The sequence below is a fragment of the Plutella xylostella genome, chromosome 20 (assembly GCF_932276165.1).
Source record: "Plutella xylostella chromosome 20, ilPluXylo3.1, whole genome shotgun sequence".
Taxonomy (NCBI): Eukaryota; Metazoa; Arthropoda; class Insecta; order Lepidoptera; family Plutellidae; genus Plutella; species Plutella xylostella.
The window spans coordinates 2,088,924-2,102,090 of NC_064000.1; the positions used below are offsets into that span (position 1 = coordinate 2,088,924).

General features: G+C 36.8%; 2 protein-coding genes and 1 long non-coding RNA gene across 5 annotated transcripts; 1 reads left to right on the forward strand and 2 right to left on the reverse strand.

The window, feature by feature from the left end:
• Positions 1-171: 171 nt before the first annotated feature.
• Positions 172-7,408, forward strand: LOC105392661 (KH domain-containing, RNA-binding, signal transduction-associated protein 2). 3 transcript variants are annotated; one of them, XM_048628306.1, is made up of 7 exons: positions 172-515; positions 943-1,067; positions 1,384-1,493; positions 1,966-2,198; positions 3,774-3,949; positions 4,473-4,693; positions 6,616-7,408. In XM_048628306.1, the coding sequence occupies exons 1-6, from the start codon at positions 305-307 to the stop codon at positions 4,677-4,679; spliced, it is 1,062 nt and encodes a 353-aa protein (XP_048484263.1). In that variant the 5' UTR covers positions 172-304; the 3' UTR covers positions 4,680-4,693; positions 6,616-7,408. The 3 variants fall into 3 exon arrangements, with proteins under 3 accessions (XP_048484263.1, XP_048484261.1, XP_048484262.1); XM_048628304.1 differs by having other exon boundaries at positions 4,473-4,675; XM_048628305.1 differs by having other exon boundaries at positions 3,777-3,949; positions 4,473-4,675.
• Positions 6,972-8,764, reverse strand: LOC125490113. Its single transcript, XR_007267456.1, has 2 exons — positions 8,500-8,764; positions 6,972-8,351 (listed from the first exon to the last, which is right to left on the reverse strand). It is a non-coding gene; the product is annotated as an uncharacterized LOC125490113 (long non-coding RNA).
• Positions 8,765-9,096: 332 nt separating this feature from the next.
• Positions 9,097-13,058, reverse strand: LOC119691751 (dynein light chain roadblock-type 2). Its single transcript, XM_038109900.2, has 4 exons — positions 12,950-13,058; positions 12,789-12,867; positions 12,503-12,603; positions 9,097-9,529 (listed from the first exon to the last, which is right to left on the reverse strand). Exons 1-4 carry the CDS (start codon positions 12,950-12,952, stop codon positions 9,419-9,421), a joined length of 294 nt encoding a protein of 97 aa, XP_037965828.1. The 5' UTR covers positions 12,953-13,058; the 3' UTR covers positions 9,097-9,418.
• Positions 13,059-13,167: the final 109 nt, after the last annotated feature.

The window sequence follows — 13,167 nt, forward strand, 5'->3', positions numbered from 1 at the left end:
CAATACATAATTCATTAGTAAATAATGAGATATGGATCAATTTACTTCGCTCTCACCGGAACAGATAAGTTTGTGGCACTATAATTTCCGTTTCCGTTTATCGCGTACCTAAATGTCAAAATAATATTCTGTGTAATCTATTCTGTGTGTCAATGTCACGTTGAAATTTATTCTCTTTGACACTTTGACTGTCACGTAAAAAAAACTGGGGACGCCGACCGCGGCGTAGCTATTTTTTTAAGTCTAAACAATTTTAATATTGCAGCGTCCTGCAATCTCTTGTTTAAATAGTGAGTAAGACAAAATGGCAGACAATTACGACAGCAATAACGGGTTCAACAGCGGTGATTTCAAGCGAAACTCTAACCAAGACCAGCACGACAAGATGGAACAAGATGGCGAGGACACTGCAAAGCTGAACGAAAAAGCCGGTGAATACATGCGGGAGCTGTTAAGTGAGAAGATTAAAATAGATCAAACCAAGTTTCCTATGTCCACGAAGCTCATTGACCAAGGTAGACCACTTTCTTTACTTATATTTTTTGCTTTTGTGCTCCACTGATAACCGTTAATTGGCGCTATTTGAACCTACAAAAGAATGATTCATATCACCTGCCACGATGGATATATTAGTCCTATGTCTTTACACTTGATCTCAAATGCCGAGTCAATCAACAGACTTAAAATAATTGTACCCCTAGGTATATTAAAGTAGCATTTTCAATCACATACACATAACCTTATTTTCTTAACTCAATACAGTTAGTAGACATTTCCCTCCTTTAGAGCATCCGCATAGCTCACAGAACGATGTTTCTCTGGCATTCCTCACCTAAACAAAAACCTTCAAAGAAACTACCTATCTTGTCATTCCAAATGCGGTAGAGAATTAATCAAGGCTAACATTTCTACTTCAACTGTCAATCTTAATGCAATTTGCAGAAGTGACTAGAGTACAAACTTCTGGAAGGATACCGAGCAAGGACTTCAAATATGTGGACGTGTTCCGTGAGAAGCCGGTCAAGGTCGCTGTCAAGGTGCTGGTGCCCATCAAGGAACATCCCAAGGTGAGAATAGAATAGCACTTCCTCCTAGTATATCCTCTCTCTACTTCCAGCTGTCTTTGGTTGTAAGTTTTGTACTCATGCCAACCCCAAGTTCACTTCCACTTAGTCCAGCGATTCAAGCTCACAACTTTCAAAATTTCAGCACCACATTTGCACAATAAGTCCAAAAAGTAATAAGCATAATAAAACTAAAATGTAGCATAAGAATGCAATTTTTGTACCTAGGTTTTATTTATGAGCTTTGTAACTTCTGTTCTTGTGGTACAAATAAAGATTATTCTGTCTATCTTCCTACACATGTGGTTTGTTCCTCCAGTTCAACTTCGTGGGCAAGCTGCTGGGGCCGAAGGGCAACACCATGAAGCAGCTGCAGGAGGAGACCATGTGCAAGATGGCCGTGCTGGGCCGCGGCTCCATGAGGGATCGGTGAGATATCCGCAACGATATTTTAATACAAATTAGATGGATTGTCGACAAATAACACCCCAATTCAACCACTGAGGCCTTATTTTGAATTAGTCCAAAGATTCCATTGCCAAGGTGCAAATAAGCTTAGAAGAAGAATAAGTAGAAAGATCTTCCATTCAAGTCAGTCAGGTCACTCAGGTGCAAGCAAATAGAACACCCTCTATGGCCTATATAGAAAACAATAAATTTCTCTTTTTTTACTTATATCCTTTACATAGAATAACATTGTTTCTATTCAAGTATTTCAGTTTCATGACTTTCAATGAATTTAGAGTAAAAAAAATATTTTTATAAAACAATCCACTAAAACAAAATCACTAAAAACCTAAGTCATGTAGTCACACCAAACAAAACATCTCATTTACATGCTCTACCTAGCTTGGGATCAGTGCCGTTAGTGAGATAACCCCAAATACTATTACCATTCCAGACGTCAAGAGCAGGAGCTCCGCAACTCTCTAGACCCGAAGTACGCCCACCTGTCCGACGAGCTGCACGTGGAGATATCAGCCCTAGCGCCGCCCGCGGAGGCCCACGCCAGGATCGCGTACGCCCTGGCCGAGATCAAGAAGTTCCTTGTACCCGACCCCCCGGAGATGATGGGCGGGCGACCACCCATGATGAGGGATATGCCGGAGAGGCCTCCGGGTAAATGGATGCATGGTTAGTTGGGTTCTGTTTGGTTTGTATTTTTTGGGCAGTCTGGTGCATTGATAGCTGGTTGTGGTCCATCATCAGGTGCTAACCATTATTTATTGCTGGGTATAGTCACTCCAAAGAATGCAACACTCTGTTAAAGTTCGTTGTTTTACAATTGCTTCGATACAACGTTATTCAATAGGTGCTTATTACTATTACTACATAGTATAAAGCAAAGTCACTTGCAGTGTTAGTATTTATGCTTAGATTATTTAGGGTGTCATTTAAACGATCGCCAATTAAATCCGTTTTGAATTTGCTAAATAATAGGTTTGAAGGCAAAATAGTAGATTTGCCAGCAAATTTTTGCCCCCAAACAATTTTAAATCAATTCAACAATTAATCACTTAAAATTGCCGGGATTTATGATCAAGTGGCAAGTTAACATTTATGTATATATTTTAATAGGTATGTCCACATAACTCGATGTTATGTTTAATATTTAAATGAAACAAAAAATTAAGTTTAAATCATCAATATTCTTAATTAAAAACAACATAAACAACCTTCTTCTAATTATAACTTAAACCTTAATCTTCTTCTAATCAAAAGCAATCTTATTGTAATTAAAACTTAAACTTCCTCTTTTCATCATCATCATCATCAGCCAATAATCATCCACTGGTGGAGATAGATCCGCTCCCAAGGAGTGCCACAACATTCGGTCCTCTGCCTTCCTCATCCAACCACTACCGGCTATCCGCCTAAGATCGTCAGTCCAGCGGGCAGGAGGGCGTCCCACGCTCCGTTTGCCTGTTCGTGGTCTCGACTCGAGAACTCGTCTACCCCAACGGTTATCGGTTCTTCGGCAGATATGACCAGCCCACTGCCTCTTCAGCTTGCATATTTTGACAGCTAAGTATGTCGGTAACCTTGGTCCTCTGACGGATAATCTCATTTCTGATACGATCCATCAGAGAAACTCCAAGCATAGCTCTCTCCATAGCACCGTCTCCGCTAATTTGTAAACTCATGTATTAAATTGCTAACGAATTATAATGTTTTAATAACTGGACCAATCATAATGTAACTACTGCAATGCTGATAAAATATGAATTAAAAAGAAATCGCAACATGCGACCTAGAGTCAATATATTTGCTGGCAAATCTACTATTCTGCGGGCGCAGTTATTATTTGAGGAGCAAAAATAATATTCTGCATACAAAGTTTTTATTTATGTAATGAACTCAAATTTTTTGGCAATCCATCTATTATTTTAGATTTTTGTATTGATATTATTTGCTGATTCATACCAGAGGACACTTTTTATTTATTTCAGGACAAAAATATATTGTTGCGGTTGATCTATTAATTTGCTGATACAAGTTGATGACAAAAATAAACTTTGCTGGCAAGAAATATAGTTCCCGATTATTTATGATGCGGTTTTTTTAAACATGTACATGGAGTGATTTAGGAGACGGTTTATATTATCTATTTTATAATATCATGCAAAAACAGACATTAAACCATTATAATGATTGATTAACCACCAGAGAAGACCTCTTATCTTCATTCCCGAACCTTCCTCATTCCAGCAGGCGGCCCCCGCGGCCCCCCTCGCATGCCGCCGGGCCCGCCGCCCGCGCGCCCGCCGCCCTCGCGCGCGCCGCCCAAGAGCAAGGTGTTCAGCATCCTGGACCGAGCCAGGTCCGCCATGGAGACGTATCCTGGAGGGTACGATGACCCGTATGGCGCTGTGGAGCCGCCGCCGGTACGTTGGGTTTCGTTTATTTATAGTTTTATTTACCCACATAATTCTTCATATAATTATGTACAAGTGAGTTTATTACTTAATTCTGAAAGCAATGTCTGCCAGTCAACCTACGTTTTTGCATTGTGTTGCCTTTTAATGATTTCATGAGTGTATGGTTATAACGTCCACTGCTAGTCCTATGCTCGCAATAGGTGTGATGATATGATATTAAGTCATTGTCTTCATTGGAGTCACTAAGAGATATCCATGTGGGATGTGCGTGATCTGAATCCGAACGCGCAGATATGCTTCTAGCATTAAGTCCACCTGATTGTACATAATTACTTCTGTATATTGTGCAATAAAAGAATAAATAAATAAATATGCCGCATTGGTTGGAAGACTTGGAAGATTTAAGCAACACCAGCCGAATACGGTTTAGGGCTTTGCATTCGGGCCACGCCGATCTGCCTCAGTAACCAACGGTTCCTTTGTTACTCTTGCAAACATACATACTTACCACTAACACACCATCTTCCAGGTCCGCGGCCCCCCACCACGGCCGTCGCACGAGCAAGACTACTACGGCTACGAGCGCGAACGCTACTACGAGGACGAAACCGCCTACTACAAGGACGAGGGCCCTCGCGAGTACAAGGCGTCATCCCGTGACGTGGGCACCCGCCGCGCGCCGCCGCAGCCGCGCCACTTCGCGCGCGCCTCGCCCTACTCGAGACCACCCAAGTAGTGACGCGTTGTAGTGTAGGTCTTTAGTGCACCCCGTCCTGCCACGGTCTTGTCGGCTTGCCTAGCACGGGACGCAAGACGTGACATAAATCGTTAGCCAGCGCGACGCGTCTTGCGGCCATTATGCTATGTATGCTGAAGGGCGATTCTTAACCACACGCCTTTAAAGTCGCTTATGAATAATAATAGTGTCAATTTTGCAATGAATTCTAATAGTCGACTCTAAAGGTGTGCGGTTGAGAATTGAGATCCATTTGTGATGTAACTGCCTTAGGGAAATGGGGGTGAACTGTGAGGGTGATACTATTTGTAAAAACATGGTTCATAGCTGCCCACAGACACATATTTATGATTTTCTACAGTTCCCCCAATTTTCTTTGCGGCGGTTAAATTGCATAATGGCTCTAAGATCATAAAGGTGGTGGAATTTGATTTAGTTTAGTGCTGCACTGCTTGTATTAGAGACTAGACTTTGCGCTTGTAGGTGTAAATTTAGAAAATAGCAATATTTATTAACATATAATAAATTAATAAGGGTGTCATTTAAACGATCGCCAATTAAATCCGTTTTGAATTTGCTAAATAATAGGTTTGAAGGCAAAATAGTAGATTTGCCAGCAAATTTTTGCCCCCAAACAATTTTAAATCAATTCAACAATTAATCACTTAAAATTGCCGGGATTTATGATCAAGTGGCAAGTTAACATTTATGTATATATTTTAATAGGTATGTCCACATAACTCGATGTTATGTTTAATATTTAAATGAAACAAAAAATTAAGTTTAAATCATCAATATTCTTAATTAAAAACAACATAAACAACCTTCTTCTAATTATAACTTAAACCTTAATCTTCTTCTAATCAAAAGCAATCTTATTGTAATTAAAACTTAAACTTCCTCTTTTCATCATCATCATCATCAGCCAATAATCATCCACTGGTGGAGATAGATCCGCTCCCAAGGAGTGCCACAACATTCGGTCCTCTGCCTTCCTCATCCAACCACTATCGGCTATCCGCCTAAGATCGTCAGTCCAGCGGGCAGGAGGGCGTCCCACGCTCCGTTTGCCTGTTCGTGGTCTCGACTCGAGAACTCGTCTACCCCAACGGTTATCGGTTCTTCGGCAGATATGACCAGCCCACTGCCTCTTCAGCTTGCATATTTTGACAGCTAAGTATGTCGGTAACCTTGGTCCTCTGACGGATAATCTCATTTCTGATACGATCCATCAGAGAAACTCCAAGCATAGCTCTCTCCATAGCACCGTCTCCGCTAATTTGTAAACTCATGTATTAAATTGCTAACGAATTATAATGTTTTAATAACTGGACCAATCATAATGTAACTACTGCAATGCTGATAAAATATGAATTAAAAAGAAATCGCAACATGCGACCTAGAGTCAATATATTTGCTGGCAAATCTACTATTCTGCGGGCGCAGTTATTATTTGAGGAGCAAAAATAATATTCTGCATACAAAGTTTTTATTTATGTAATGAACTCAAATTTTTTGGCAATCCATCTATTATTTTAGATTTTTGTATTGATATTATTTGCTGATTCATACCAGAGGACACTTTTTATTTATTTGAGGACAAAAATATATTGTTGCGGTTGATCTATTAATTTGCTGATACAAGTTGATGACAAAAATAAACTTTGCTGGCAAGAAATATAGTTCCCAATTAATAATCGTTTACTGCTGGACATAGACCGCTCCCAAGGAACGCCGCAACACTCTGTCCTCAGCCTTTCTCACCACTACCAGTACCACCTAGCTGCATAATATTAACAATTTGAACAGATTTGCACTTTGGACAACTTGAAATATGGCCAATCGTATTTTAAACTTAAAACTTTGTCCCAGTAAATTTCAGTCCAAAACCATTAAAAAAAATTATTACTAAAGTGTTTTTGTGTGACGTTTTCAGGGTGGGAGGTCCTCCGCAGGGGGGTAAGAAGCCCGCTCACCGCGGCCAGCACTAGACCTCCGGTAAGTATGCGTCTACTAGGCTCAGGGACGACACAAAAAAAAAACATAAAAACAAAAAAAAACGAGCCAACTAATTTACCTTTTAATTCTTTAAAGTACACGAAAAACTAATGTTAATGTCCAAAACTTAAAAAGATCTAAATGGTCACTAATCTAAACACTAAGTTTTTCTGGAAAAGCAATATGTTTTTCGAAACGATGCAAGATTTAGTTTTACCAATGTTGCAAGCACTTGCAATTTAGTTTTTTAGCAAACAAAACGTAAACGTTCTATCTTTTTTAATGTGTTAGTGGTTTAACTAGATGTTAGTTTTATAATAATTATTAATTGACAAACAAAATATTGGTCAGAAATAAAATTCTATTCAATACACACGACACTGTAGCGTGAGTTAAATGTGTTTTGTGACTGTTTCACAGTAGAGACTTGCATAGTTTAATAATGAGCAAACATTTCTCTAAAAATCCTAAAGAATGTAATAATTTAGGAAAATCTTCAACATGTTTTGACTAATCCTTTCAGATACATAAACATCAAATTAAAATCTTACTACAAAATCCGAGATCAGGTCAAAAACCATATAAATATCAACAAAATGTTATGTTCTAAATAAAAAAAAACCTGGTCTCACTCTAAAGGTATTGAAACATGTTGAATAAATTTGATTTTAGATGTTTAAAATGTATTCGATCCATGTGTGACTGTAATAAATAAATAATTTACGTTCAAACAGATTTTTTTCATTTCATAATTATTTGGTTAGTAGTGGGAAATAGGAAAGATAAACTGCCAGTACTTACACAAAAGTAAACTCATAAAATCGGTCCTTGAAAGCCTTTTCGGATCATAAGGGCTACCATAAACATTCCTAAATATGAGCTTGCTCAAAGGACACATTTTGAGAATCTTAAAGCTATACCTAAAGTACCTAATTGTACATTACCAGGGTTTAACTGTATTTAAATTTAATATAAACTGCTATGTAAATGTCATGGTAACCATCCTTCGACCATGCATACCTATATGAGGTATAAATTACCAGGATTTAAAAACAATTGGATTGAAATAGATTAATGAAAATCCGACAAATTAAGGATACGGCCATGCGAGAAAGTTGCTTAAACTAAAACTATGCTTATAGAAAGAAGGAGGTTTAGGTTAAAAACACTAGAACACTACAATTTTACCAGGAGAAATAAAGTACCAACATAATTATGTAACAAGAACAGCCGAGGAAAACCATCTAAAAACACATCTCAAAAGCTATGGAGGATAAACCTACAGTGTGAAGATCATCGTATAAAGACGTAAGTAAAAAGTTTCTAATTTAATACACATACAACTCTCATCAACTCCGTAATAAAATATTTTAAAACAGTGTTATAAAAAAAATACAAACTGGCAAAGGAGATTAGTTGACATGAGTGTAACAAAAATATGTTATGCAACTACTTAACAACACTGTAAGTGTAACACAATAACGCTAGCGCATTATAAAAGCTTCTGACCAATATAGAACCAAACAACAGAAAAATTATGTAAGTAAATTAATGTTAAAATTGCACTACGCAACCTACAACCTACCATACATTAAAGATCTAAGGAAGTGAAGATCTAAGTAAACATACAAAAAACACATAATATAGATACGCACCAAGAATCAAATGCAGTAGCTGATTTTTTTATTTATTTATTATTACAAAATACTTACACCACTATTACAGAACTATTCTAATGCAGTAGTGCAGTGAAACAAACAACTATAAACTATAAAAAAAACTTAACTAATTACATAATACAGCCAATGTTACTTTTGTGAACTGATATAAAATAGCAGTAATAAAGCAAATATATTTTTACAAATTAATTGTTAATAACAATTATAAAGATGAAGTTATGCCCCAGTACCTTCATTGGTAATTTAATAGTTTATAATTTTCCCACTATACGGGCAGTCGCAAATGCCTACGCCACTCTTTCGGCTTACAACAAAGAAGATGCAACATGCAACATCCTGTATAATGCTAGCTAGTAGTAGATAATTTGAGTTTATACCTCTACTTAAAATATGTGTCTATCTGTTCTGTTTTCAATTTTTCATGGCGCAACGGAGCGGAGCGATGGTAAGAGTTTCAGTAGTGTATTAGATATATAGGTGTTATTATAGTGTGTCGGTGACAAAAGGTTTGTACATATACAGCTGGTGTTGTAAATGATTATTTTCCTCCCCAACTTTGTCAATTCATTCTATGTCATGTAGTCATGTTATAAGCCGCATCATCTCCGCAATAAACTATATTTTTTGAAAAATAACTTGTTTTAATTTGGTCCTTGAAATTTAGTAAATTGAGTACAATCTAATTTGATAAGTTTAGTATTTAACTACTACTGTACGTACTATGAATAAAACAGCCAAAATAGTTAATAAAGCTGCATATATTTATAGTATTAATCTTAAAGTAAATAAATACAATTTCATAAACTTATACTTAATCTTAACTTACACCTTTTATAATTATAAATAACCGAGAATAGGTCATGTGGATTATCTTTAAATTGTGGAAAATAAGTAGCTTCTGAAAAGTATTATGTCTTTGAGAAGTTATTAGTCGCAAATTACCAGTTTTTTTGTGATTAAAATGCCTAACTAAGACACTGTGCAATTTCTGAATGTTTTTTTACAATTACATTGATTCTTCTGTCCATACTTAGTGATTTAATGTGGAATATTGAGGTTTGACTAGTCAGATGTGTTCTGTATGACCATGAGTATGAATTCTCTGTCTGGTGCAATGAGGATCTCGTGTCTCCGGCTACGCACCCTCAGGAATGTCAAGTCATTGGTTGAGTCCTGGAATAAAAATTAGTTTATCAACATAGTAAAAACCACATTTCAGTGCTATATTACATTGTTATGTAGGTATCAGGGTGTCCACTATCTGGAAAGTCAGGGAAAGTCAGGGAAAAGTCAGGGAAGCTCTAAGTGGTCAGGGAAAGTCAGTGAAATTGATGGGCCACCTGGAAAGTCAGGGAAAAATGACCTTTTTCTAGCATATTTTTTATCACTTTCCTTTACTAGTAATACTTATTTTTTACGTGAAAAACATAGGTCATAAAATAAAATGTCGTTTAGTTTTGGAATATTTTTGACTGATCCTTACTATTATTTAATAATTATACGATTAAGTTTTTTAAATCTACGTGGTTTAATAGAATATCACGGATGTAAAAAAAAGTAGGAATTCTAAAAGATTAGCTAGATCCCAGACTCCCAGAATCCCGTATAGACAGGTTGATACAAAAGAGGGTGACTCATAGGGCGTGCAAAACCGGAAGGTTTTCAAAACCGGTTTTGAATTTTCGGTTTTCAGCCTCAAAACCGGGTAACCGGTTTTTCACCGGTTTTGATATTACTTAAATATTTTTTGTCACACAGTACTAATTAAACAAGGAACCCATATTCTTAGATAGAGATATCCACAAAACATACGAATAAAACATTTTTTATGATATACTTACCTATTTTTAATCAACCATATGACAAATTAATAATTTAGTGAACAGGAAAAAAAGGTTAAATAAGAATTATCATAGTACTTACTGTTATCACATCTAAAAAAGTGTGTGGCACCTTAATGGTGTTTTTATATCGTTCTGTTATCATCAATAATTGTAACTATATTTTAAACATAAAGGCAGATTTTGAAAAAAAAAACATGTATCGTCTGATTCTTACGACCACTCTATAGTAGCAGTAAGATGATGAATGTTTTTTTGATGTGTTACAGATTTGTTCATATCAACGCAACGAAAGAAAGCCTAACTCATTGATGGACACGACTGCATTTGATTTGACGTCCTCAACACTTCATGAAAAAAGTCCATAACGTCGAATGCAGTCCCCGCACTTGGCCTAATTATATTTTCAACAACGGTCAATGCAGTCCTGTTTTACCTAGAGTTTGTATGAAGACCACCTTGTTGTGCTTTATTGGGCCAGATTTCAACGTTATAATTATGTGCACCCAGAGTACCTTTTTTTCACACAGCAATAAGTTTTCATACAGCAAAAAATGTGAACTCACACGCACACATCGGTCACTGACGTCGTGTTTGCTTTACTGCGCCTAGGCAGAGTGCCGGCATGTGCACCAGAAAATCGTCACTCAATTTACATACAATATTTTAGTGCTTTTTTATGAGTTTCACCATTAATCTAGTGTCCATCAGTGTGCCAACCGATATACAAATTCTTTTATTTTTAGAGTTTATGGGTTCAACTTCTAATGTATGTAAAAAAGTATATAAAAATACGATAAAAATCGGTGAAAACCCGGTTTTCGGTTTCCGGTTTTGAACTCTCAAAACCGGTTATGAAAAACCGTGATATATTGTCCGGTTAACCGGTTTTCCGGTTAACCGGTTAACCGGTTTTGCACGCCCTAGTGACTCATCTCTCCAATCAAAAGTTTGAAGAACTAGAAGTGAGTCTAGAAGTTTGTGATAAAAATAACGTGATTTTGTTGGTGCAGACGCGCTGCAGCCACGCTCATTTACTGACTTAGAAAAAAGGATTGGCTAATTATTTTATATGTCAGAGAGATTACATACGCTGCCTCCGCGCGGCATCTATTAATCAATAATAAATTTTTTACTAATTTAGCAGAGCGAAACAAACTTTATTCTATTTTTTAATGTTCGATCAAATTTCATAAAAAAATACTTACACAACTAACAACTTTGTCAGACAGACGAGAGCCATACAAAAAAATGGTTCTGTTTCAATTTCTATTTCGGTGTCAATTTCTACTTTGATGGTAATCAGTAAATTTTTGGTGAGACTATTAAACTAGGTAGTATAGCAACTTGGGCTACGGAAGCTGCAAAACGGATGCATTTTTTTGCGGAAATTTTCAATACTCGCAAGCAAAAGTTGTTTAGAATTACCTCCTAAGGCTTAAGAGGGAACCTCGGGAAATACGTATTTACAAAAACATTTTCTATCGTTTTGTGCTGCAACATTTACTCATCTCCCGGGGCTCGGGTGCTATAGAGATAAATGCAGCTCGTGACTGACATAGGTACTTTCCTTGATAAAATTTCGGGAGAAATCGTTATTCACCAAGTAGGTAAATATCAACAAATCTTTTTTATTTTGATATCAATCACTTCAGTATAATATATTCTAGAGTTGTGGTTTCGCTGTAAAAAAATAAGTACCTACATTGTTTTTGTTTAACTTAGGCGCAGTTTTGATCACAAAAATTGCGTTGCTTGAGGTGCCTATCAGTTTGAATCTATAGCAAATTTAGAGGAAAGAAAAAACTATAAACCTATTAATTTATTGTGTCTAATATCCTAAAAAAATATGGAGATTGTACCTATAATATTTAGAAGTAGAACGACATTAGTGTGTGTTAAGTGCTATACTTCCCTCTTAATATACCACTTTTGCCTACCCTGTATACATATTTTACGCAATCAAGTTTTAATAAGTGTTAAACAATGAACGCAAAACTTTGAAATCAAGATTTCGTCTTCCAATTACTTAAATTAGGTTTATATTTTGATCTTTGGTCAGGGGAATTTTCTGAAACGGTCAGGGAAAGTCAGGGAAAAGTCAGGGAATTTTTTGGAGCATTTTGAGTGGACACCCTGAGTATGGTTTTATTATTGTACAAACTAAAAGGTATAATCTATAGGCGGGTACTCTGCTTAATGATACAAACAACCTTTTATGTTATAGAAAATTAAATAATATGTGTGCTTCACGGTAGGCTACTGGTTTAACTCTGATAGTACCTGTCTAATTATGAATCCTTACCATTTCCCTGACAACATTCCTGGCTTTTTCGGTGAGTTGACCAATGAGCCCAGAATAGAGCACTGAAGTGGCATTGTCCAATGAGCTTTTAATTGGAATCCCTGAAACAGACAAGACCTAAATGAAACCTAGGCTCAAAAGTGAGCAATGGAAAATGATATCTCCCTACCCCACTGGGCCTGTATAGTATAACTATGTATATATTGCATATATTTGGTTGCAGCCTAGGTGACTCATACTATTATTGACCAAATAAACAAGAATAGTATGAAAATATCGAACAAACCTTCATGGTTGACTATGATGACGCCTATGACACCCTTGTGCGCCTGGATTCTCTTGATAGTTTCTTCGACTTCGGTGGCCTAGAATTAAGTAAATGCACATTTTAATACGTTGTTACGAAGCTATAAAGCACACAAAACATTATATTTACGCCTCTGTTACCATTTTATTTGTAAATTTCTAAATGGATGCAAAATAACGTAGAGCCACCAAGCAAAGCAAGCTTAATCTGTGTTTCGGACATCTGTTGACAAATTTGACATTTGACCTATTCTGTGCTCAGTGCGATAACGTTATTATTCTGAGATAACCATACTCCTGAAGGCGCCGACACACTAGCTGACGCGGCTGTCAGCCGCGTCTGATAGTGTGGACGGTCT